Genomic DNA, 27,375 nt, shown 5'->3' with positions numbered 1-27,375 from the left:
CTATAAAATGGGCATAATGACACCTCTCTGCATCAAAGGTTGTTGATGAGGTTCAAGTTAGAACATTTTAGCAAAAGTATTTTATAAAGTGTAAAATATCATACAAATCCTAGACACCATCTAATCTAGTGATCTCCAAATGACTGCATACCCAATTAGTCTTTGAGTAAATAACCCCAATGTGTGGATATTTACTTACATACAAATTATATGTGTATACTATCAAATTAACATTGTTTGCACTACAAAACAGACACGAAACTAAAAAAATAAGCTAATGAAATAAGATATATATTTTAAATAACTTTATTTATTAAAAGTATAAAATCTTTTTTGCTTTTACTAAAAATATTAACAATATCTTAATAAGAGCAAGGTGATTTAATAAACTTAATTAATTTAAATCTTAGTGACTCAGCAATTCCAAGTTTGGTTCTAGGTCCAGTTTACTTTGATACCTGGTGATAAGGGCTAATGCAGCTGAAAACAATATCTTACAAAAGCATGTAGAATCAAATGGAAGAAGTATATCATGGCTTAGCTGAACTAATTAGGATATTATCCTATCCCATCTACCAATTATGCAAAAGTTTATCAAAATTCACATGGTAAATTTGTTTTTCCTGATATCAATCACCTTATAAGCTATTTAGACAGTTTACATTTTTATATTTTTATTAAAAGTATTCAAAACCCATGGATACTGTTTCCATGTATTTTAAATGTGTCAATATGAAGTTTTTCTAGGTGACACACATTGTTTCTGGCAAGGAAATAACATAATACAAATATTTCCTAGCATCTGTTTTCTTCCCTTTCTTTCCTTTACTATTTATTTATTTATTCATTCATTCATTCATTCATTCATTTAGAGGTGGAGGTAAGGGGATATGGATGGAGCCATTAGCTGTGTCTGCCACACATTCATGTTCCAGATCTGCATATGATTTGTACCTTGTAGAGATATACACTGACTGTACAGACACAGCTTTAGCCAAACCACAATGACTAGCAAAGAGTTAGTTCCCTGGGAATGCACAAACCCCAGAGAATGACATCTGCAATGCTCATGAGTGGGGTGGATTGGGTAGAACCACCATCAAAGAGAATTCAGGAAGATTCCAGTGCTTCTGAGCAATGTGAGGAACTTCCATGACAGAGAATTTGCTTCAAGTCAGATACTAATAAGTGTCCCTAAAAATAATAAGTCTTTAATAACTGAAAATCCCTGCCAGTAATGAAGAAAAAAGACAGATAAATTTCTAGTTCCTTTCATCTGTTTTTCGGCTTGAGAGTCTGCCATCCTCCAGTGTTGGGAACACAGCAGTGAACAAAACTGATAAAATCCTTCCCTCATGGAGCTCCTACTTTGGCAAGAAGAGAAAGATGATAAACAAACAAACAAACAATGACTAAATAAACAGTGTCAGGAATAAGAAATGTTAGGAAGAGAAATGAGGCAGAGTGGGTAGATGGAGAGTGGAGAGGTTTAGGAGAGAAGGGTTTTTATTTAGATGGTAGCCATTAGATAAAATGCCACTGAGACTAGATCGAGTGGGACAGAAGAAAGGGCAGTAGAGAGCCATGCAGACAGCTGGCGACAGAGGGGCTCACTCAGAGGGACACAGAAAAATCAGAGAACCTGAGGCCAGGCTAAGAAACAGGGGTGGGGCTGACCCAGCATCTGTTTTCAAAAGCATCTCCCCATAGCAAAGTTTCAGAAATCAGGTTCTTTCTCATTCAGTTAAAATGTCATCTTTATCTTAAATCAACAAATTTTTTAGAAAATATGTACTAGGTTTTATACTACCGATAGCTATTTATCACTAAGAAAGATGGTTAAGAAAATTGGAACACAGTTGTAGCTTCACAAAAGTACATAATTCATTTTTAAGTTCAAGGACTCTCTTATATATTGTGTCACAGATAATAAGCAAACCTCTGTATATATAAACAATAATCATGGTCATTCCTATCTCATTATTAAGTACTACAAATACTCTAATATATTTTAAAGTTCATGTTTTTATAAAATTATCCACAACAGTATTATTTCACGTACTTCTGGTTTTAACTCCTCTGGTTTTCTGTATTATCCTGACTATTAATGAGGTAATAAACTCATTTCATGTATGATGTTATCTCTATTTCCTTACATTGACAGAAAAGTAAGCCACTCCATGAGTAGTCATTCTTACATAGCTTTGCCAAAAAAACCATTTTTCAATTGTCTTCACTGTTGCAAATATATCCTTTCTGGTACAAATTTCCTTCAGTGGCTCTCAGAAAAGTAACTATTTTCTTACTGAAACAGAATCTTAAATACCTTAAGCTGAGATGTTATAAATATTACATATCTTCTTCCAACTTAGTATATCATACTTCTTACCTGCAGGGTTATTTCTTTTTACTCTTTTCTTTAACTCTTTAGCAATGTTTTCTATGCTTCTTTCAATAATATTTGCTAATAAGAAACATATTTTACTGCATCTCCATATTATTTCAGCCAGTTTTCCTATGGCAGCAAGAAAGTGTGTTTCCCCAATGGTGTGTGACTTTTTGTCTTTTCACTACTGAATAAGAAAACTTAAAAAAAGCTCTAAGCATGTATTACTATGCTTAGTAAATTTTGTAAAAATAATGAATTGAGCATCATTATGATTTAAATATTGATGAAAAGACTCACAGAGTTTGTCTTCATGTTTTGGATGCTTAGAGTGTTTTACTATTTTTTTCATTACCTAGTATCTCAAGGCATACTATATCCTAAGGTTAAGGCTCACTGTTAATATTAGTAAAGGTGAATCATATTTTAAATACTTTTCTTGATACTTCTGAACTTCTTGTTAGCTCAGATTAGGTAGTTGCCATTTTTACCACAAAACGTGACTGATAAAAAAACAGGAGTGCAGTTCTACAATTATTTTGTTGGTTCACTAATACTCGTATCTTTAGTATTATCCACACAAAACACTGTTTCTTTTTCTTTGCAGAAATCTTCTTAAGCTTCTTAACCAATTTTTGAGAATTGCTTAAAATAAGTGATGTAATCATAGGTCACTGAATAATCACACATGAACTACAATTCACCAAAGCATACCACAAGTGTGATTACATGACCAATCCCATGCACCCCACTTTGAGAAGCACTGACCTAACCCATATGGATACATATAGGTACAAGGCATTGGACCACACATGCTAATTGGAGTGGGAGGGGGCGGAGATGAAAGCTCGATTCTTACAACTATAACCTTACTATTAGAGAAAAGATCAAATGAAAGGGAACTTAATCATTGATAAGCAATTTCACCTTCCTCTCTCCCACCTTTAGAATGCCTCTCTGGAGTTTGGAATATTTGAAAATTAAGTAAAATTGTTTAGCCGAAGCATTTTCTTGTGATTATCAAATGAAAGAATGAATCATGATCTCAGAATCTCTCAGAAAATAAAAATCCATTTTTCATTTCCCTAACTGCAGTCTGACAGGAAAAAATTAACCTCAACATTATAAAGCAAAATCTAACTCCCGCCAAAATCTTTTCATAAAGTTCTCAGGAACTCCCACTTTACCATAAACAAATTTTCCTACATCTAGAACACTGTGCAGAACATTCTACCTCTTGTCCTCACAAAAGCCTGATTCCCAAAGAAATTATTTCTTTAATCAATTATTAAATAGATTTTTCTCATTCTTTCACACTTTGTCATACCTATCACAGGTCTAGGAGGCAAGTTTAGCATTCTCATAGTTCTGCACCGTTTTCAGACCCATGTTTTTCTGTCTTTAAATTTCAACATACACTACTTCCTTTCCTTCCAGAGTTTGCTCTCCCTTACTGCCACTACACCCAATCTTTAATATCACTGAGATCTCAGGTCCCCTGACTCCTCCTGCTGTCTAGTCAATCAGAGGTCCCTCCTTCCTTTATCATTTCCTTTCCTATTTAACTGAATTCCATAGGCCCATAACTTATATTATTTTATTTTACCATCTCAATTCTCTGTATCTGCTCTGAAAATCCCCAGGATCAATCTTCACCATTTTCCTTCTGCATCCCAATACAGAGAAAGCAAAGCAACGTCGGGGGGAAAAGAATGATCATATAACCACGTGAAGAAGTACCACTTCCAACTTCGACCAGGCCCACAGGGTTGCTCAGCAGATCTTTCACTGGTTCCCAATTCTTTCCCAAAACAACCATTCTAAATCATCACGTCCCCTACCCAACTCTCACTTCAACCTCTTTCTTAATTAGCAAGACTTCACTTCCTACTTCAAAGTAAAAACAAAAGGTACTCTAGTCTCTTCCTCTGAGCATCTAATCCTCAAACTATAAACTTATCTATATTCACCCCATCCTCATATCTCTTCTTCTAAAAAAAAAAAAAATGGACCTATTTGAGGCTAATCTCATCTCTGACTTATCTGAAATCTTATTATATATATTATTGCTTTTATCTCCAAATCTTTAATGTTTGTTTGTGTGATTTTTTTTTTCACAGAGGCACCTTGATCTATAAAACATGTTCAGCCTCTCTTATCTTAAAAAGAAAAAGAAAATTCTGGCATGACCTCATATCATTCCCTTTTAGCCAGTGCACTAAAGAATTATGTTCACTTTATTTTTCATTCATAGATTCTAAATCAGTGTCTGATACATAGTTGACATGTACTTAAAGAATCCCTTCATTAAGAAATTGATGAATAAAAACATCTAGATTTATAAATGCTTACCTACAGAAAAACTTACAAGATAGTTTCTCTTCACTGAAATTTCTGCCTGTGGTCACATTTGGAACTAATAAAAATTATAGATTGAGTGTTTAAAAGTTCTGAAATTAACAAGTTATCAGAAGCTAAAGCTCTGTCCTTACTGCCTCTCTACCTTAAAATAGATATTTGGGATGTGGAAAATAATTTTCTTTTCTTCCAAGTGGGATATAGCTGTCTAGGGATCTGCCGACACACATATGCAATGCAGTCCATATCTGGAAAGTCACATGGGCTTTCTAATACTATTTGGTGGGCTGGTACTTAATATACTTTTAAAAATTTCTGTTTTAATTGCTCCAGGGTAACATTTTCTCTCTTAGCTTACCAACAGACTGCTGACAACATAAAAACAGTTGTAACAGCACAAAATGTCTCAGCAAATGTGCATACAACTCATCACTACCTAGTTTGGTAAGGATTTCCTCACCACAAAAATTAATTACTTAATTAATTAATTAATTAAACCATTTGGATTACTAAGAGGTTCTGTGGGGCCAAAATTATAAGAGAGCAGATGGAACTTTTTTAAAATTTTAAGTTAATTACAAAATTTTCATGAAAAAGTAAAACTAAGTCAGGCTCTTAAATCTAATAATAAGGGCAGTCTGCAGGACAATGTTAATCAAAGCAGGCTTCTGCTGAAGTTGTCAAGACCCCACAACACAACAGATATCAAGTCAAAAGTTTTCTACTCTACAAAGAGAAGATAACAAGTTTAATTTCTGAAGATGAAAGGCAATTACCGATGGGGTTCTTAGTGATACTATCTCACCTAGATTAATAATAATCTAGAGAAAATACTTTAGAATTAAAAAAATCATTGTGAATAGTAGGCTCTGAGTCTCACGAAATACTCAGCTTTATTAATTCTATGGGCATAGCCCTTGTGACTAGAGACAATGAATTTATTCTATTGTTGCAAAAAGGCAACTCTTTACTCCCCATATGTCCTCAGTCCCGCCAAACTTTTCAGTTTATTGCACATTTTATCTAAAAACTCCAAGTTGGGGTTTTGCAAATCAATGTTTAAATAAGGAGCTACTAGGCTTTAGTTGAGTTATTCCACCACAAAGCATTTATATAAATACTCACTACCAAGTATACTACACTACATTATTTATAGCTTTTATTAACCTTTCCTTGGTCATTGCCTCTGCAACAGGATTTGGTTATGGGTTAGCTTGGTTACAGGCTAACATGTAAATCTTTAAAACCAGTGTCTTAACAAACAAAGGTTTAATTCTTGCTCATGCAAAATCTTCTTCAGGTCAGGTGATTCTCCAGGGCAGGTGTCCTGAAGTGACAGTGAAGTGGTTCCAGGTTACTTCTATCTTATGTCACTGCCATCTCAAATATGACTTTCAGATTTCCTTAGCAAGGAAAGTGACAGCATATCAAACTCATACCCAAATGTCTAATGCTTTCTTTTACCACTTATGCCAATCACATGACAGTCAAGGCTGTGTTCCAAGGAAGAGGAAAATGAAACGGAACTCAGTTAATTGAGGTCTGTCTCTTCCACAACGATAAAATCCATTGTGTAAATGATGTGAGGGAGGTACTATTATTATTCCTTCCTATAATTGAGGAAACCAAGGTTCAGAGATATAAGTAAACTCTCTATAACTAGAAAGTAGTAGAAGTGTGTGATTTTATTCCAGAGCTCCATCCAACCTTTAACCATTTTACTCTGCCTGATGTCCATGCAGAACCTACACCATGTTAATACCATGAGAATCAAAGTAGCAGAGGAGTTAAAATTTTCCATAAGTCTGAAATAAGATTGTGCCCCACCTGCCATCTTTTTAATAAGATACATGCTCTTGATATAGAAAACAGAAAAAAAGAGTATTCTTTTAAAAATGGATATGTTTCACTGCCTTAAACTAGAAATGGCTTGAGGAGACAACTGGAATGCTAGTTAATTATTACCAGAAAGGTACAGTCAAAACTTACACAATGTTATATGTCAATTATATCTCAATAAATCTAGAAAAAAATTATTACCAGGAAGGATTATAGATCAACTATGAACCTTCTCAAACTTAAATTTTGTTTCTGGTAGTTATTCGCCAATCTTTAACTGTAAATATAACAATCACATAAGTTGCCACATGTAGTTAGCTTACTGTGCTTAATTACCACAAATGGTTTATCTTAAAGAGTACATAAGGAAGGAGCATTGCTCAAAACTAGGAGCACTACTCAAAGTTTCAATCGTGGATATTTGTTCAGCCCACATTCTGGAAGGAGTCCTCATAATGTTCCTTGGGTTTCGCAACAGAATTCTTAGCCTATCACAGATCAATCTTTACTTTTCATTTTCCTTTTGCTTCTACTTTTAAGATCAACTATCTCTTAAAAATATGTTCTCAACTCAATCTGCAACACAAAATAGCTGTACTCTGATACTTCTTAGGTAGTATAATCTTTAACTCATTACTACTACTGTTAAAAATTGAAATGAGAGACAGAATATTTAGACAGAACTGCTCAAAGTGCACAGAAGTCATCCATTCCTCCAGATGTTATAAATCTAACCCTGGTTAATTTAGAGCAGCAGAGACCTGAGTACCTGGACTACACTGTACTGACAACTTAAGAATTGCTTTTGCTGATTTATACTTTGATACAATAGCAACAGTTCACATTGAAGATAGGTAAAATAAAGTCCCAAGAAACCATGATTACCAAGATATTGTCCAGGAAACTTTCTTTACTTCTGAGCAATGAGTTTGTTTTATCTTATGAATTCTGTTACCCAATATCAATGACTACAGAGCTCAGTCAGAGCCAAGTTTACGGCCTAACAAGTTTCAGATTACTATGCTATGCTTTCCCTGGCCCCACTTTATATCCATCACCGCCTTTTTCACTTTTCTCTTGCTTCCACTTTTAAGTTCTGTTTTACTGTTTTTTGTTATAATCTACATTACAAACTGTTTTAAATCCTTTTTAGAACAAAGCAGAGGAATTCTGAAATGAACAGATCAAGAAAGTTTCCTGGAGCCCTTTTAGGATCCTTTTTAGGATCCAGATCTATAAAATACTCTTGAAAGAATTATACATATTTGATCATTAAAAGTTTAGGATGAACTAAAGCCAAGTGCTTTTATCCATAATTTAATTACTTTGACTTGATCTTGGACAGTTCAGAGGTTGGTGAATTTTTTGACTAAGATGTTAAGTGCTACATGGTAGTTAAATGGATGTGTTTCTAAGAGGCACATATAAGGCACATGATCAAAAACGGTTATTAAAGCTACAACCAGTCAGTAAATTTCACCTGGTATACATTTATTTTCTGATGCAAGAAAACTTTTGAAGACAAATCTGATTTGATAATTCAAGAATGAGCAGCAAAGGAACTTTTTTTATATTTACAAACTACCAGGGCAAGTTGCTATTTCCTTAGAGAGAAAAAGGTGAAAAAAGGAGAATTTTGGCCACATATGCGGCATCTCCAGGACTTGAAAAGGGCTTAGGAAAAAAATGGAGAAAGTCTTTCCCTTGGGATAGAGACTGGCTAGGGAGCTGGAATTATCTAGGAGCTTACTAACAGTGGTAGAGCTGCAAGAAGCATCTTTCGCAAAAAATTTAAAGGAATATATTGACAAGGTAGTTTTTAATGCCACGATAAGTTACTGAAGAAAGTGAGGTGAAAGTAAGACTATCATACAAATAAAGGAGAGAAGAGTACAGATGACTAATATGCAGACATGAGTGTCCTGAAAATCGAAGGAGAAAAGGGAGCTGGGTGCATCGAGAGAGCTCTGAATTACAAAAAGGAAAAGAATCATAATCCCATCTGAAACTCCAGCAGCTGAGTAGATGGGCATATCTTTTCCTCCCAGCCTTACTAAAATCTAACATAGTAATGGCTCCCATTATCTGCAAAGAGGACCCGCTGAAGAATACCTGAGAAGGCCAATACAACTAGGAGGAAAACATACACTTTTTCTAAGTAGTCTGCAATAAGAACAGGGTTAAAAAGTCTTTCTAGGATAGGAATAAAAGACCTTAAGACCGGACAACACAAGAGTCATTGTGGATCAGGATTTCTCAACCTCAGCACTACTGACTTTTGGGGCCAGATAATTCTTTGTTGGGGGGTTGTCCCATGTAGCTTATTTAGCAGCACGCCTGGCCTCTACTCCCTAGATGGCAAAAGCACCCTTACCAATTGTGACAACCAAAAAATGTTTGCAGACATTGCCAAATATCCCTTGTGGGGCAAAACCATCCCTGCTGAACACCGTTGATATGGATGAAACAAAAATACAAACAGCTGCCAGGGATAACTCACTTTCTTAGTAAATAGCACTCTCAAATCATCTCACCTCCTAAACCAGAAAACAGACAGTAGGAACAACAGGAGTCATAGGAAAAATGACAAGTTCAAATTTTGGATATGTGAAAATGTGGGATACCAAGTGGAGATATCCAAAAGGCAGCTGGATATGTGGGACTGGAACCAAGAAAAGCAGTCTGGCTACAGAAATAGACCAGCATTAGGTACATTAATACTTCTGAGAAAGGCTTTGCAAGTCTTCAGCAAAATAAAATCCTCTTATGAGATGATGATTATTACCCTATACAAGCTCTACCTAGTGCCTAATTAAACAAGAAGTTCTTGATGAATTCAAACTACGGCAGGGTAATGCACTCGTGCTCAATTTTTACCTTCATATGGACAAACTTACCATATGTTAAATTCTTAAGAGTAAACTCTCAAGTATCTTTCTAATTAATACACTGCAATGATTCTCCCATTTGGTATATGCTCCCTCTTTTGATTTTCTGTTCCCAAGTCCGCTGTCCCACATTTTACCTGTTCTGAATTGATAGTTGTTCTCTACTGCTGCAGATACATAATAGTAAAAGCAGGTTCAATTCTCAACATTAAGAATTACATGCAAGTGAGTTTTTCAACATTATCATTAAAAAAAATTCTAGCTTAGATTACGTTTTTCTTCAACAGAAACCCTCTAACAGTTTAAATATACCTCAGTTCAAGAGTATATTTTCCTGAATGTCTGTTTTTGAGAAAATGTACTTAAACATAATTTCCCAAGAAATTAGAAGACATTTCTACATATACATAAGTTCACTTGTTAAAAGCCTATTCAACATGTTTTATAAAGAGTTATATTTAACATAAAAATATCAGTGAAGAAATAATTTTCCTAACTTAAGACATATAATCTGGTTAACAATATAAAGTAAAATAAATCTGAATAACTATTAAATAGGAATACTTTGCACATATTACGTTTAAACTGGTTTCCTTGTGTAAAATCTACAGTGCACTTTTTAATTTTTTAAACTAGCTTAAAAACATTTTAATAAATGAGAGTAAGTTGAGAATTTGTTTTAAAACAGTCATATCAAATATCAATCAACTCACAGAATTTTCACTCGGCTCACCTCCATAGTTATATATACAAAATGGCAGCATACATTCAATAAGGACAGGTATAAATAAAGGATGGTTAATATTTCCCTTTTAGAAGTGATAAATATTAAAGAGAGAACACAAATACAGACTTGCCCCAAAAAGGAAAATTAAGTTTAGCTTTTTTCTAACCACAAACTAAATATTCACTAATAAGATTCTTAGGACTCACCTTTGTTTATATAACCTTTACTAAAAATAAAAGGATATAATTAAATAAAAATATCAGTAAATGTGATTTTTGTTAAAGTAAATTACTATGACCTCCTTGCAACCTCCCCTTCCCATCCTTTCCCCACATCAAGAAAATGCAAATGATGCCCAATTTCAATGTGTTTTCCAAAAACTCTTATCACTTAAAATTACAACACAGCCAGACAAAGAAGAGAAGAAAAAGTAGTGAAGTGTGTTTTAAAATGGTACTTTCTTACCAATATGTTGCTGTAGAGCCCAAGAGGAGTTTGAGGCACGAGCAGACAGCATCTTTTCAACAGCTGGAGGAAGTCTCCTCCAATTAGTAAACTCCAAAGTGAAGATAAGGGTATCATCGTTGACTGAGTCAATCCTATATTAGTAAGATGTTAACACACCATTAAACAAAAAATACACCAAGGATTCATCCTGAAAACAAACATCACATACCTATTCTTACAACATCTTAATATGGAAGGCAGCCAAAAAATATTCATGTAACTGGAGGCAAGTTCAGTGGATATAAATAATGATCTACAGGTTCCTACAGGAAACTAAACTGACTCTGTGTGTGTTTGTCCAATAGATGACAAAAGGAACCCCCAATCTTGTATAGGGTGGGAATTTGCCATCCCATTTCCCAACAGTAGTTGTAAGAAAAGATAGCAACAACACCAGTGTCATCAGTGGATTTGCAGTTATCTACTCCCAAATGGACCATCTTACCACATCTAGACTGGTCAACCTTACAGACAAATAATTCAACAGCCCTGAAAGGATAAAGTCCAAACACCCAAAGTTATCCCTAAACTGATTGTATGAGAAAGATGGCTTATTTCTACCCAGCTCCCAGGCATGTACAACCTCCTCTAATAACCTTCACTATTATATATTTAGCTCAAAAGGAATTACCAGGATAAGTTTTGTCTCTAAGAACTGAGAGAAGGTATTCAAGGCAAACAGTTCAGATTTCCTACCAACCTATTCAAAAGAAACGATCCTAAATTTTATAAGCACTTGAATCCTAATGGAAAGAGCACTGGTCTAAGAAAAGTTCTGATTTCTAATAGCACCTCTACTACTTACAATCATGTTGGTGAAACTCTTTAAGCCCTACATACTGGTCTCTAAAATTAGAATAATACTTAACCTGTCTATTTCAGGGGACTATTTGTGAAAATAATATGAAAAAATATAGTAAACATACATTTAAAACTATAAAATATTATAAAACTAGAACTGAATTGAAATTTTCAGTATTACATTTTCAGTAGGCCTTATAACATGAACTGTAGTCCAAGCTTAAAGAGAAGTATAAATTCAAACATGATTACTCATCACATAGATGCTCCCCTATTACCACACTGTTTGAAGAATAAGAAAATAATTAGGGCCTCTAGTAATTACTTCAAAAACAGAAATTCTTTACAAAGTCATTTTTTGGAGACAGTACCAAGCAAGGACTAAAGAAAGAGGAAAAAAACAGAAGGAAAGAAAAGAAACTGAATAATACCCTAAACTTGTCATCTCAAAGACAACTTATTTCTTGTAATTCAGGGTCAAAGTATCCTTGAAATGACTGATTTAGAGTATGAAAATTATTTCCCAAATTCTTAATTCTCTAATATGCAAACTTATGTAATGAAGAACTCAGTGTTGCACAAAGGCCTTGGGAAAACATCTTCTTCTCACAATTTATCCAGAAATACTGAGAATAAAGGAAATGATAAAGTATATTCGAAGGTAAAAAAATCTCCTTGCCTTTCTAGAAACCCCACACTAAAGATTACTTAGTTCTGGTTCCTTACTTCTTTTTTAATGGTTCCATTTTTCTATGTTAATGTGCTTTAAGTCTCACTGGGACCAAATACAAAGTCATTTTTATGCAGTTAGCTAAACACACTAGAAATAAATCTGTTTACATAGCTTTAGTTAATGTAACGGTGAATTTATTTTACCAATGCTGATAATGCCACCGAAGTGTTGTTATTATACTATACTGACCATTACGTTGTAGAAGGCAGCTGTACAATCATAAATGAGTGACAGTTAATCAACTAAAGGCACGGATGACATTTACTTTCTATTACTTATTACATTCGGCAGGGGGTGGGGGGGCACTTAGTCTTGCATTTAAAATTGAAAAAATATTTCAACTTGGTAGATTATATTGTGACAGGCAATTATTCAGCCAGATACATTTTTTTAAAACTGTTTAAGACAAGTACTATCTAGGAAAGACATTTATAATTTACATGACAAAGATTAAGCAACAGACTAACGTGTATAAATAAGATATAACTAAAATCCACTTTAACAGCATATTGGAATTTTTATGGGAGACTTTTTCTTATAACAGTCTAAGAATGTAAATTTGATCAAAGAAAGCAAAACATTTATCATATTCAGTGTAAACAGTGCCTTTATCCATTCAATAAAAGATCAGTAAACAAAAATTTGACCATGTTAAACATTTTTATTGCTAAAGTGAAATTTTCACCGTATTTTTTCTAATGAATATAAAGTGACTAAAGTTACTCCTTCTGAGTAAACTATATACAATTGGCATTCTCAATTCAAATAGCTGCAAGTTTTACAATTTACTTCAAAATAATCTTACTGGTTCTTAACTCTTGTCTATCCTAACCTATCCAATAAATATAGCTCATACCCAGTGGATTAATTCTCAGATGGGCTATTCACACTGGGGGATGGGGACCTGTATCAGAACTGGGATGGAAGAGTATATTTTACAAAGCCTTCTAGGAGAATAAAGCTAAATAATTCCCTCTTCTTCCAGCAGTCTATGTAGGTGACTGAGGAGGAAAAGGAAAAAAGCAATTTTTAATTTTTTTCCCTTCATAGGTTCTTCATAATTTAGTAAAAAGGAGCAAGAAAAGTTGGCATAGATCCCCCCAGGTTAGGCAAGGGATTAAGGTACCTGAAAGTAAGTAATATAACTACTATATCCCTGTGGATACACAGGGCTAAGGTGGCATAGCACAGTGGTTAGAAAGACAGACTTGAGCCACACTGCAGGACAGCCTGGGTTCAAATCTAAGCTCTAGCATTAATAAGCTGTGTGAGTATGTTAATCACTCCGTGCATCAATTTTCTCCTCAGTGAAATAAAAATAATAGTATCTAGTGTATTTTATATTACATGTGTTAATATGGTAAAGAACTTAAACTAGTGCCTACTACATGTTAGGCAGTATTCTAAGTTTTGATTAAAGAAATAAATAAACTAGAAACCAGAATGGAGTGTGAAAGGTGAAAGTAATGGACAAGCAATATGGAATCAGGTTAGTAACTTCAATAGAGGAAAACAAAGAATGTGGCTGAGAAGAAAGTGGGTGCCTTGGGGACAAGGACCAAGTGGGGTAAGAGAGGAAAGGGAACACACTATCAGGGGTGTCCGCAGCTACCCATGCGTCGGGTGGAATTTCAAGCATAGTCAGGGAGTGAATCCTAGAATGGTGAGGGCCAACTGCTGCTAGTTGTCACAAGCCAGGACACAACAATAAAAGTTAAAGGTTAAGGGTACTTAAATAGCTTTGTTAATAGCTAAATAGAGCATTCATTAGCAAATGTTTATATTTCACTATTTGTTAAGACAAATACACATATACAAATAACTTTTAAAAATCAGAATTTCTTAATAATCTTTATATTTCATTTAATTATCTTAAAATCAATATTTTTATGAAAATTTATTGGAAAAGTATAGAGAAAACTGCAACAATGAGCACTTGACAGGTAACATTGTATTATTCAGCTGCTGTGGAAATAAATACAATTGGGGACTAAACTTGTTGTAAACTATAAACAAAAAGTAAAGTGGAGATCAGAAGGTATATCTAAACTTTGCTTTTATTTCTATATTCCCCAAAGCACCTACCACATAGCAGTTTTTCTTTACAAACCACATATCTGAAACACTTAGTATCAGAAAGGGATGATAATCTTAAGCATTAAACCTCTGCTTAGTAAAAATTCCTGAATTCTATATAATGGTAGACAGAATTTAAAAAGTGAGATACTGGGATATTTCCAAATAAAGACCTGTTCTTCACACACAACGGGAGAAGTCACCAGGTGGAAGATGGAGTCCCCAGAAATGCAAATTAAATTTACAAGACCACTAGTGTTGCCTGCATAAACCCCAAAGAGGATCTCTTTTTAAAAGATAAACTCAAATAACAAGATATCAAAGCATCTTTCTGCTGAAACACAAAATCTCGGTATTTGTCAAAACATTATTTTAGTAAATGGTAGTTTCTGAAGCACAAAAATTAGGCCTTCTAGATGTTTTACTGAAATTTTATTAAATACCCATGTTCTCTATTTTCCTGGAGATTTTTATTCTGTTTTCTCACTTAATTTGAATTATCAAGCCAAAAGAGTTCTCTCTGCTGTAATTACCTTCTCAGTCCCAAATAGACACTAACAACTTTTGCAAAGACTGGAGGCTAATAGAAACAGTTTTCCTCTTCTTGTCTAAGAAAAATCCAGACCAATTTTCATATAATCACTTGTAAGAGCTGTCCTTCTGAGAAACTACCTAAAGTAAACAAGTTATGTCCTCAGCTACTTCGGAAATTAGTATTATTGTAGAACAGGAATATTCCATCTAGTTGACTAAAGGAAAGCAGAAACTTCCAAAGCAGCTACAACCAACCTGTCACAGGCATTTTAAGGAAAACGTGAGGAAAGGCCTAAGTGGTAGAAATATCACTCTCAGAAGAGTTCACTGGCATCTATCCCTTTCTCTTCCCTTCCTGTTCCTACTTACCTTTCTCCAGGAATCTGTCCTCACATTCAATCTCTATATTAGAAGCCTCCCAACTCCCTTATCCCAACTTAGCCATCGCAGTCACACACACACAAACACATACACCCTCCTCCCAACATGGGATCTCAAGAAAGTGGGGAAATTAAAGGTATTATAGTCACTCAAAAAGATAAGGTCTACTACAGTAGACTTTCTCACCAAGAACTGCATAGTAGATTCAGTGGATCAAATCCAGCAAGCAGAAGAGATGGCAACCATTCCTTATATTTTGTCTGTGCTTTAATTGCATGATTTATAAATTCGGATATATGTGTCCACGGTGTCAACGGACAATCTTTCTTCAAAAAGTAGCGAAATACTGAAAATTTTTCATACTTCAGGCAGTATGCCAAATGAAGTTCATTTAACTGGGCTCCATATTTCAAAAGAATATTCACAATTCCTAAGAATTCACAGCTCCACCACAAAAGAAAAAAAAAGGAAGAAGTTAGACTTTTACATTAAAAAAAACAATTGTTACAAATAATAGTAGTTACAGCTGGAAAATAAGAACAGCAGATGAGATAGTGGATGGTTTTTACATGTCTACTGGATTTAAGACTAGGGGTTTAGGGAAAAGTGACAGTTTTACTTTTTAATATATACCTGTCTGCATGGTTTTTCATTTTCAACTATGAACAGATAGCTCTTAGAATTCTAAACTTTCACCTTAAATAATTTTTTAAATTATCAATGACAAACAGAAAACTCTTCTCAGATTGATATCTTTATACAATTAAGTACCTCTACTACAAAATACTTGCTAAACAAAGTTATTAAACAATGTGCTTTGTCCCTAAAGACAAAAGACTCATTCTAGGAATCACTAAAATGCCATTTTGTTTAGCAATAACCTTAGTCAATTTCCCCTTTACTTTCGAATTTCTAATGGTTAAAAAATATATATATATAGAAAAGCCTTTTTTAATGAACAAAAATTTAACTTATAGCTTTATATTTCTAAGTTAATCTTCTTTATCTAGCACTTTTACAGAACAAAAGTATATCATTTTGTACCTATTACACTGGTTACTTTTTTTAAAAAAGAAATTATCCAATACTCATAAATTGTGGTTAATTGATTGAAAATAAGTGTAACCCTTTTTTGGGAGAGCTAACTGGCAAGATGTATCGAAAGAAGTATCACAGCAAAGCTATAATAGCACAAATTCTGGACCCAGCCTGCTCAGCCACCTACTAGCTATGTGACTCAGAACAAGTTACTTAACCTTTCCTAATCTTATATAGAACCAGCACTATATAAATATTTGTAAAATAAATGTTATGTAAAATAAAATACCATATAAATTAAAATAAAATATAATGAACATAAATCTTGGGACTTTATCCAGGAGATATACTGTTTTTTAAATTATATCCTATTTGCACAAATACATTAAGCACAGTATTATCTATAACAGCTTTAAAAAGAAATTACCTAAATGTTCTACAATAGAGGAGCAAATTTAGTACAAAATATGATACGGTCATCAAAAACTGCAATTATAATGGTTGTGTGACCACATTTTAAAAACTTTATAATTTTAACTATAACAAAGCTCAGTAAACATAATGTTCACTATGTAGACAACTATGAAAGGCATATGAAAGAATAAAATTATTCTCCCTTTGAAATTGGCATTAATGCTATTTTAAACAACTACAAATAAAAAAGAAATATTTCATTAATCATAGTATTATAGAATCTAAATAAGTAAGAGGCATTATAGATAAAATGTTTAAACCATTGTCATGTGAGACCAACTACTTCTGAGGACCTATGTACAGAACTTGAAATGGAGATTTTAAAGCAGTTAAATCACTATATAGATTAGTAAAATATCATCTGATCCATGTATATTTTTATAAATCTATTTCATTTATTCTCTAATTTGTGCTTCTTTTCTTTAGTTAAAGATTAAACAGTATTCTTTTTACTTTTATATTATTTGCACAGCAATTAGAAAAGGAAATCTATAATTATAAAATTTCTTTATAAAAATCAATAACTGTTGTTTGTCTACTATCTTACTAATTGTTCCTGATAGGAAGTCCATCATTCATATCATTGTTCTTGAAAACAGCCCTGTATGTTTGCATTTTTTTCCTTTTACTGTTTTAAGACAAAGGAAAGTTGCGAGGACTTGTTACTAGCAGTCCGGCACTACAAGAAATGTTAAAGGACATACTTCCGACTGATGGTTCTAGTTATCACCAACTTATTTCAACCACTTTGACCTCATTTCACTGGCTCTCATTATTTTGCCTGTAGTTATTACTTCCAGATTCCACTACAAACCAGACAAGCTACATATGGGCTGCTGAACGTCTTCTAAAAAATATGCAGGTAAACTGCGAGTAATACTCAAGACATTGCCTCATTACAAATGTGACACATAATTCCCAAAAAGCCTGGCAATTTTCAGGGCACATGTGTTTACATGTGTAATTCAAGGACTGATGAAATTCTTCCCTCTGAAACCATTTTTAGTGCTCTGAAACCATCAAGCTCTGAAACCATCAATAGCCTAACCATAGATACTTGAGCTCTTAATGATTTAGCTCCTAAAGAGGACATACTTTTGCTCCAGAGTACAAAGATAAATGTGAGGCTTAAATGCACCCTATTAGATTAAGTGCTACAGATTTTGTTTAGAAAAAATTACGAAACCAAGAGGATTTCTTATTAAAATTTCAACATAGCACCTAAACATGTGGCTCATGCTAAGAAAATTTAAGAACAAGGCCAAAAGATAAACCAATCCATCTCTAAAAGATGAGAGGAACATGTGCACACATTCCTTATAACAAACCTTATTGAGTATTCTGTACCAGATACTATGTTAAATGTTTCACATGGAAGATGTACCTTAATCCTCACAACTAAGAATTAGTCACAAAGCTAGGAACTCGTAAAACTGGTATAATAATATTAAACCAAAATCTAACAGTGACTATGATACTGCTAAATGTTTCCCAAACTATGGTGTATGAAATACTAGTCCCTGAAAATGATCCATATGAAAAAGGCTCCGTAATGAAAATATCTGAAGAACCCTATAGTATACAGTGAGTCCAGAAAAGGGAGAAATATAGAATAAACTTATTTTTAAACAGTATGCTAGTTACAGTTTCCAATTATAGGCTTAAATGTTTTTCTTCAACTTCCAGAAATATTTCAGAAGCAGCGGTTTTAAAATTAAAGCAAAGGATCCGATCAATAATCTGAAAAAAGCATAATAAAGAGTATGAAATGCCCCAAAACTTTATGAACACAAAAAAGTATTCTATTTATTGTAAAATAAGTTCATCTTATGTTTCCAAACTTCTCAGACTTTTGTAGATTCATTCCCCTCTTAGAAATTCACAAACCACCACCATGAGAAAAATTCTTAGAAGCCTTTGAAGAAAGAAACCTATTTAATATTGCTTAACCCTATGTTTCTCAAACTTAACTATTTTATCCCATGTAATATCTATTAACATTCTACAGAATTAGTATTCTACAAAAACACATTTTGGAAAACCCAGCTCTAAACTTCTTCCAATTATCACATTGCCTTGTGTTAAGAGACAAAAACACACTCCTAAAAGACTGATAAAACTTGCTAGTGCTACATTATAGACCCTTTTCCAACAAAACTATCTATTATGTGGCAAAAAAATAAACATATAACAAACTGGAGAATCATAAAACTTTGTCAGTATACCCTGAGCCATTCTGGGAAGGCAATTAAGAAGGTCTCAAATATATGTGTAAGCTCCAGAAACACAAGCATCTTCAGCATGCTATTGTGACCTTGATTATTATATGTCATTGAGCAACAGAAGATCTTCGGGCTTAGACAACCTTTGGTTAAAAGATAAATTACATGAACACACATATGAATTGTTCTTAAGACTTAATCAAATTCTCTCTCAAGCACTGATGAAGAATCAGAAGAACTCTTCAAGTCCTGGAGATTAAAAAGAAATATTCCATCCTATTTAATCCCTGCAGGATATTAAGATCTGTCCAAAACATCCACAGAGATATTTGGTCCTTGATATTTAGTCCTAGACTAAACTGTCTAAAAAAAACATCTGGTCCATGCCAAAAGGTCCTTGATATTTGGTGCTGTACTGAAAGGTCCAAAGAGACATTTGGTCCACACCCACACATCCATCTCATCTCATGTGCCATTAGCAGCTAAGCTACCAAGGCAAGAAGGGTAGTTATTAATAATACAGCCACAACACAATTACTGGATTAATAAAACATGACAGTTTTTATGTATGAATCTTGTAAACCAAGAATATAAATAAACTTTATGGGTTTTCTGACTCAGGGATGTTTTCTAAGCGTGGACATTTTGGACAGGACCAAGTATCAAGGACCTTTTGTGATGAACCAAATGTCTCAGTAGACATTTTGTACAGGACCAAACGTCCACTAATCTATTTAACATAAATATCAAGAAATAATTGTGACACATTAAGAAACTGCTCATTAGATAAACAGTTGAAATCATCAGATACTAAGAAAGAGGAGAGGTTTAAAACCTAAAAAAGCAATGTCTACGCCTTATCTTTGGGCTTGTACATTTTCCATCATTCTGCTCTTTGAAATTCAAAAATGTGCACAGGAACAGTGCCTAGATAAAAAAAAGCACTGTAAAAGGAAATTCGACATGTCAACAAGATTTATTTTAAACAAATAGAAATGGGCAAACATCCTGAGCAATTTGTGTTCAATTAGCCAACTAAATATCTAACCAACTTATTAGTTAAATTATCAAAGTAAGTTTTATTGAATGGCTTTCAGCCATTAGCTGAAAATAAAATGAAGACAGTAGATCTTATTGGATGTACCCATGTGTGATGACAAGGACAACTTCTACAAAACTAATATGGTAACAATAATCAATATCAATTCAAAAGACAGACCAAATCAGATCAGTTGAGCCATGATCGCTTATATTTGTTCAAATGGTTCTGAAATTTCTCAACTTCTCTCCTCTTTCATTTTTCAGTTAAAGGAGTCTTTTTCTCATCTTTTCGCATTTAAGTTGAATTACTCAACTGTGCCCTTGAAAGACTGGCTTTCATGTTACCATAGCTATTAACTTTTTAGCCCCAAAGGACAAAGACTGTTTTGTACAGTGGTGGAGGAGCCACCGTTCCATCATGCCTTGGAGTGGTGAGAAGGGCTAAAGGTCACTGCTTCAAATGGAAGCTCATCCTCTCAAAGGGATACCCAGAAAAATGTTTTAGAATGCTAATCCTGAGCTAAAAAGTTAAACTGGCTGAATAAAACAATAAAGAAGAGAAAGCTTAAAACTCAGATCCATTATTTATATTTATTATTTTCATCACCTTTGATATTAATTATACTATTTGTAAAAGCAAATAAAAGTTTACTAGAACACAACAGGCCAACAGTGCAAGGAAGGACACAAATACCAAATTCTAGATGTCAGAGAAATACCAGAAAATATACAAATGAGAAAATAAGTTTTTAATTCATTAACATCTAAAGACATAAAAATGTTGATTAAATCTTTTCATATAATCTTACACCAAATGAACATTACTGTAACAACTTTGTTGCTATAAAAATTAAATTTCAAGACTTATATCACTAAACTTATTATCTATTATCAAATCTCTCCAAATTTGATATCTAATCATTAATTTTGGAAAATGGAGTCTTCTAGCGTCCCTGGTACTATTATTGTGACCAAAATGCAAATTCTTATTATTTATTGGTAAATGGAATATAGGAAATCCATACATTGTTTCATTAAGGAGCAAGTGAACATGATAATTATTTTAAATGAAAATTATATTAAATTATCCTTGCTTTTTAAATGAGAATTCTAGTTAATTTAATTTTTAGGTACATGACTGTAGAGAATCCAAATTTTAAGATGCACACTGATTGAAAGAAATAACAAAAAATTAACAAATTTTTCCATTTTAATTTTTTCCCCCAGATAACTGGCTACATTACCTTCTTAACATACTAACACAAAACGTACTGGGAGAATGAGTTTTCTTGCTTAATCAGCAAAGTTTTATACAGAGTTCCAAAATATTCAAACAATATTCACATCACACATACAGTGACTGACATGTGAATTAACAGCTAATATAAATGTACCTCAGCTAATATAAACGTACAGTACAGGTACTAAAATTTTAATTTATGTTAATTTCTAGATAAATGGAGGATAATAGGAGAGATTTTTGAAATTTTTCTACTATGTGCCAAAAACAGTGCTATGTACTAGACTTAAATCAACTCCTTTATATACACACATTAAATACGAGCATATGTGAGTATAATAACTACTATCTTTTAGATTTAGCCCTTGGGAAAGGTTTCCTCTTCAATTAAATTCCTCACAAAGTAGGTGATAATGGCAGAGATGTATAAAAATTAAGTCTATTGCCAAGGGTCCCAGGCAAACAAATGAAAAGTCAATTAGAAAAACTAGGAGAAGTAACTTCCTGAAACATATTTTGATGTTTTAGCTTTTTCCCTACATGCTAACAAATAATATCTTCTAATGACATTTCTTACTGAAAAACTACTTTACTAATTAAGAATACATTTGGTCCAATTACATGGAAGAAAGCAGCTGATAAGCCCCTTTAAAGCCACCAAACCAAATTTTGCTCTGTGAAGTGGCTCTATATGCAACAGGGCCACTTCACAGAGCAAAATTTCTAATAGCAAAAATGCCAAAGCTTGTTAGCTCATGTCTCTGACCAAGAACCCCTATACACTACACTGCTGCTTCTTTACTTTTGGATTTCAGCAGTTTATTTTTTAGCATGCTTTTATTCGGCTTTATCCTGTGTTTCAGTTTACTAAGAGTCTTAAATCTATAAATTTATGTCTTTATCCAATGTTGGAAAGTTTTTGGCCATTATTAGGTCACATAACTTTTCTGTGCCAATCTCTTTCTCCTCTTCTCCTGGACTCTAATGATATAAATGTCAAACTGCAGATATTGTCCCTCGGGTCTCTGAGGCTCTGTTTGTTATTGCTGTTGTTGTTTTTTCCCAATCTTTTTTCTCTGTTCTTCTGTTTGGATAATTTCTATTGGTCTATCTTCAAGTTAATTGACTGTGTCAATTTCATTCTGCTATGGAGTCCATACAGTAAATGTCATTTCAGGTATTATACATTTCAGTTCTAAAATTTTCCATTTGATTTTTTCTATAGTTGTTATTTCTCAGCTGAGAATTTCTACCTTTCCATTTATTTCAAGTGTTTATCTCATAAAGCAGTTTTAATTGCTGCTTCTAATAATTTGATATTTCTAACACCTGGATCATCTCAAGATCGGCACATATTATCTTTTCCTTTGAGAACTGGTCATATTTTAATGGTTCTTTACATGTCAAATAATTTAGACTGTATCTTGGACATTGCAAATGTTAATGCTGTGTATATGCTGGTTTCTGTTATAATCCTTTGAAGAATACTGATTTTTGTTTGTTTATTGTAGCAGGCATATAACCTAGTTAGATTCAGACTGCAATCTTTTTTAGAAACTTTCTTTTCCATCAACCTTATTTCCATTTTGCTTAAAAGTTGTGGAAGAACAGCTTAAGACCACACAGTGGTTAGTTACTGCTACCCATTCAGTGGCCTGAGCAATGGAAGCTGCAGACCAGTCTTCAGAGGCAGGCTAAACACACCAGTCTTCAGTAGGAAACTGCTGAACAGGCACACAGGCCTTCAGACTAGTGTGCAACCTAGCTGAACAGCAATGAACTCGGGAGCTAGAGTAGTTCATTCAGAATTTCACTCTGAAATTCCTCCTCGGTCATTGTCTTTTCAACAGCAGCCCACTCTTCCTTTTCAGTCTTTTCAGGATCTCTGTGGAAGCAGAGATTAGGCATGATCTCTCAGGGGTGTTCATGGGAGATGGTACTATACCTGCAAAGAACTTCATGGTCCAGCATCCACCACATCAGAGCCACTGAGTGAGCTCCCTTGTTATTACATGGGATGGAGATGTCCACATAGCATGGAGGAGAGTCTATGTTATACAGAGAATGGTAGGCAGATTAACATAAAACGTCTCTGTGAGATGCTGGTAGTCAGCCCTGGGATTAGGGAATGTTCCATGAATAAAGCAGTAGCTCCAGTGGTAACAGCAAACTTCAGCACAGTTCACTGCAGTATTCCTTGATGATATGACACATATTAATTGGGTTTTCAATGCACAATGGCACAAGCAATTAAGAGAAGCTTCTCCCAGGTTCTCTTCGGATTTATGATGCAGATGCCATCGCTATTCCATTTGAAAGTCAAGGTTGGTGCCACCTAAGTGGGTTCCTGCTGTAAGAAATTTAAGGACGTCTTCCTTCATTTGCAAGACATCAAGGGCTCCAGACATTGTGAAAGTTTCCCTTTATGTTACAATGGAAACCGAGAACAATGCTCTATGGACCCCACTGTGGGTAGCGTGGAAAAGCCAGACTGCAATTTCTGTTACATCCTCTACAGACAGTGGTTCCAATGGCAGTTCAGTTCTTAAAGCTTTTGCTATGCTGCTTTGTGTCTGGTCCCATTACGTATGCCACTCAGGGCATTAAGCTGAAACTTCAGTTTTTGTTTAAATCTTGATTTTCAACATTTTGGGTCTGTCTGGTGCATTCAAAGCTTGGGGTGAGCTCAGGACATACACAGGTTCATACATACTCTTCTTCCCCTCACACTCTCTGTCCCACATTGTTTTAATTACCTGATTCCTCAAGCCAGAAAAACATTAAGGTGTTTCAGGGTTAATAGGGACTCTGTGTTACATGGTTTAATTCAAACTACTCTTATAATATGATGAGGCATGAGCTTAGCTGCTGTGACCAGAAGACTGAAAATATCACCCCTCCAAAAGGTAGGATGAAGGTCAAAAAAGACCATCATTATATTGGACACATACACATACAAACTATCCAAAATCATTATGTTCAGATTTAATTTTTAAAAGTTCAATTCTGACCTAATAATAAACTATAATGGAGTTAGATAAGTATGGAAAAAGACAACAAACTAAAGTCATCAATGCAGACTTACTAATGGTAAAACTAAAGTGTTTAGAAAGACAAAACTTGAGAAGTTACAACAAACTTCTATGAAATCATGAAAGTTATACATGGAGTGGGTTTCAGATACTCAGATTAACCAAAACCCCAAATATTCAGACCATAATGTATACCTGGAAGCTTACATTCAGAATAAATAAAATGAACTATTTTACATAGCAAATGTTAAGAGATGATAGAGACTAAAAAGCTTGGTAAATTAAGTTTGTGATAAATGTTTAAATTGTGGATAGCAATCCATAATAGTAAATTCAGAAAAAGAAAATGAAATTTTAGGTATGACTGCAACCTCTTTTGCATCATTAAAAACAATAGCATCTATCTGCACAACTTATCCCATTATTGGATGGACCATAGATATTACTCAATATGGCTTTTCTTAAAATAGCCTTATTCTTACTGTTTACTTTAAAATCCTGGGAGTCTTATGGACAAGCATTGGCCAGAAGCTAATAAAGTAACAGTAAGTCTCCATTTACTCTACTTCATGGGATCATGATAGAGTAGCAAAACAAATGTTTTTAAGACTAATTTAATTACTGTGATTCACATAAATAATACTACATACCAAATACATTAAAAATACAATAATGTCTATAAAACAAAAGTTTTCTTTTTAGGCTCATAACAAGTCTTGAAAAGATAAATTTCAATTAGTAAATAACTTGAAACACAGTCAATACTTTATCTGATAAAGTCATTTGTAATTATTTATCCCCAAACTTTATTGAGAATATAACTGACAAATAAAGACTATAAGGCAGTTAAAGTATACAACACGATGAGTCCATATACACACACACGCACAGATACTGTGAAAGGATCTCCCCCGTAGAATTAACACATCCATCACCTCACATATTTACCTTTTTAGTGAGAGAACTTAAATTCTACTCTCTTAGCAAATTTCAATTATACAATACAGTGTTATCAACTATAAGACACCATGTTATACATTAGCTCCTCAGACTTTATTCATCATATAACTGGAAGTATATTTTAATTCTTGAATTGTTTTGAAGACCAAGGATATCAGAGAATTTCTGCATTTATATAATACATTGAAAGTAGTCCCTAAAACTGCTACACCAAAAATATAATCTAGATCCAAAGAGGGAAGAAAAAAAATCTAACATCATCACCTCGTTTTCAGTGTACTTTGACTGGATGAGGTGCATCATCAAGAGTTTCTTGTTTGTTTTTTGTTTTTAAGTTAACAATTTAGCACTAAGAGATATTAAGTTTCATCATAAAATATAATGTCCATACAGCAAATATACCTACTCTTTCTGGAAAGCCATACACATGGGAGAACTAAATCCAAAGACAAGGCACGTCTGGGCCTCTGGGCTGTAGCCATGCTGGAGTAACATTTCCAGGCACTCTTCTTGCCCTCCAAACACTGCTGAGTAAACAGGGCTCACTTTGTCTGGCCCAGTGTCACAGATCCGGTTAGTAAGTGGTATCAGCAAGTCCAAGACTCTGCAAGTATACAAATATAGAAGCACTTAATGTTTTCATATGCACATGAGTACAGGCAACATTTTGCAGCACCTATATTAAAAGTCACTCATTGATTGGTTTAATAAAAGTCTTTCTGTCTTCAGTTTAGCTTTTACCTAAATTCAATTATAACAGGCTATATGTTCCAAACTGTTAAGCTTATTATTGTTGCTTAATATAGAGGTCCTTAAATATATCTAAAACAGAATTAAATAATGTTCCTACAAGTAAATAGGTAACAGGTTGTCCTTCTATATTTTCTCACTAATTATCTACCTTAACACCGTCACCCTACTCCCCAAAATTCAAATTTTATGTTAGATATTTTAGAATCCAATTAATCATTTAAAACCTCATTGTAGCAAATATGAACTTGTATCAAGAAATAAATGATTTTTCTTCTTAAAGTACAAACTAAAGTTTTATTTTTCTAACTAATAAAAGTTGTTGAAGTTGGTAACAGGAAATAGTATTTTCATCTGGAAGAAATCAGAATTTCTGCCAAAATATTTTTTTCTCTAAAAAATATGAGCTCTGTAAACAGATTTATAAAGAACTTAGTTGCTAAGTAGAAAAAGTTCGAAAGAAAATCATTAAAACAGAATTTCCTAGATTATTTGTAAACTTACCGCTAGCAGTCAGCTGCAGAGAAAAGACTAGTCTACTTTTCTAAAATTAAAAATAAAGCTAGAGATAATGAAAGCCAGGAAATATCATCTCATTATGGAAAAAAAGAAAGGCAGGGCTACTCCAAAGTATATTTATAACATTCTTTCTTTTTGTTACTTTTCCTGATGTAATAAGGCCTAAAATGATAACAGTACTTAATGAAAACTTAAATTCACAGAACTTATCTTAGAAGTAGTCTACAGAGGAAATCATCAGTGACAAATAGAATTCTCAAAATGAGAAGAAATGAGGACAAAATCCTAGAGGGTTGTGGTATCAATTTAAAGCTCAGAGTATAACTGTACCTAAGATTTATGTTTAAATAAACAGCCAATAATTAAGAATACCAAAATTTTTTAAAGCCTAAGATATTGTTAAAATTATACTCAATAAGGCAGAAACATGCTTAACAAGTATCTTTAAATTAAGGAAATAGTAAAATACCATGCCACCTAGTGGCATAATAACCAAATTGCAGTATCTGTTTTCCCACTATGTGAACATACTAATGACAATTTCGCAATTAGTTTTATAGTTAAATAATACTACTGATAGTTATGAAGTTATTACTGTACAATTGTGACTCTAAAAACTTTAAACATTATTTTTAAAACTGTTCAATGCCAATTTATGTTATGATAAGCCACTTATGTATTCTCATAGGTATAACCAGGTTACTAGCTTCCAAGATTCTTGTAACCCCCAATTTCAGGTAGTTTCAACTTTCTTTTAGTTTCTCTCTCCAGAAAATACCAAAAATTTCATGGGAATTTCTGGCTAAGGAAGAAAAGTAACAGAAGCAGGGAAAAGTATTGGTTTGGACTTGAGATTAGATATACAGAAG

General features: G+C 33.6%; 1 protein-coding gene across 2 annotated transcripts in view; it reads right to left on the bottom strand.

The window, feature by feature from the left end:
• ASB3 (ankyrin repeat and SOCS box containing 3) overlaps positions 1-27,375 on the bottom strand; it is a 90,842-nt gene that overhangs the window by 5,479 nt on the left and 57,988 nt on the right. For both annotated transcript variants that reach the window (XM_011363966.2, XM_023532871.1), the window contains exons 7-9: positions 25,644-25,841; positions 15,417-15,674; positions 10,664-10,797 (exon numbers count right to left, since the gene is read on the bottom strand). In XM_011363966.2, the coding sequence (XP_011362268.1) occupies positions 10,664-10,797; positions 15,417-15,674; positions 25,644-25,841 (590 nt within the window). The remainder of the gene's footprint in view (positions 1-10,663; positions 10,798-15,416; positions 15,675-25,643; positions 25,842-27,375) is intronic.

This window comes from Pteropus vampyrus, unplaced genomic scaffold, assembly GCF_000151845.1.
Source record: "Pteropus vampyrus isolate Shadow unplaced genomic scaffold, Pvam_2.0 Scaffold91, whole genome shotgun sequence".
Classification (NCBI taxonomy): domain Eukaryota; kingdom Metazoa; phylum Chordata; class Mammalia; order Chiroptera; family Pteropodidae; genus Pteropus; species Pteropus vampyrus.
The sequence above is the reverse complement of the archived record's forward strand: the minus strand, read 5'-3'. Positions and strand labels throughout refer to the sequence as shown.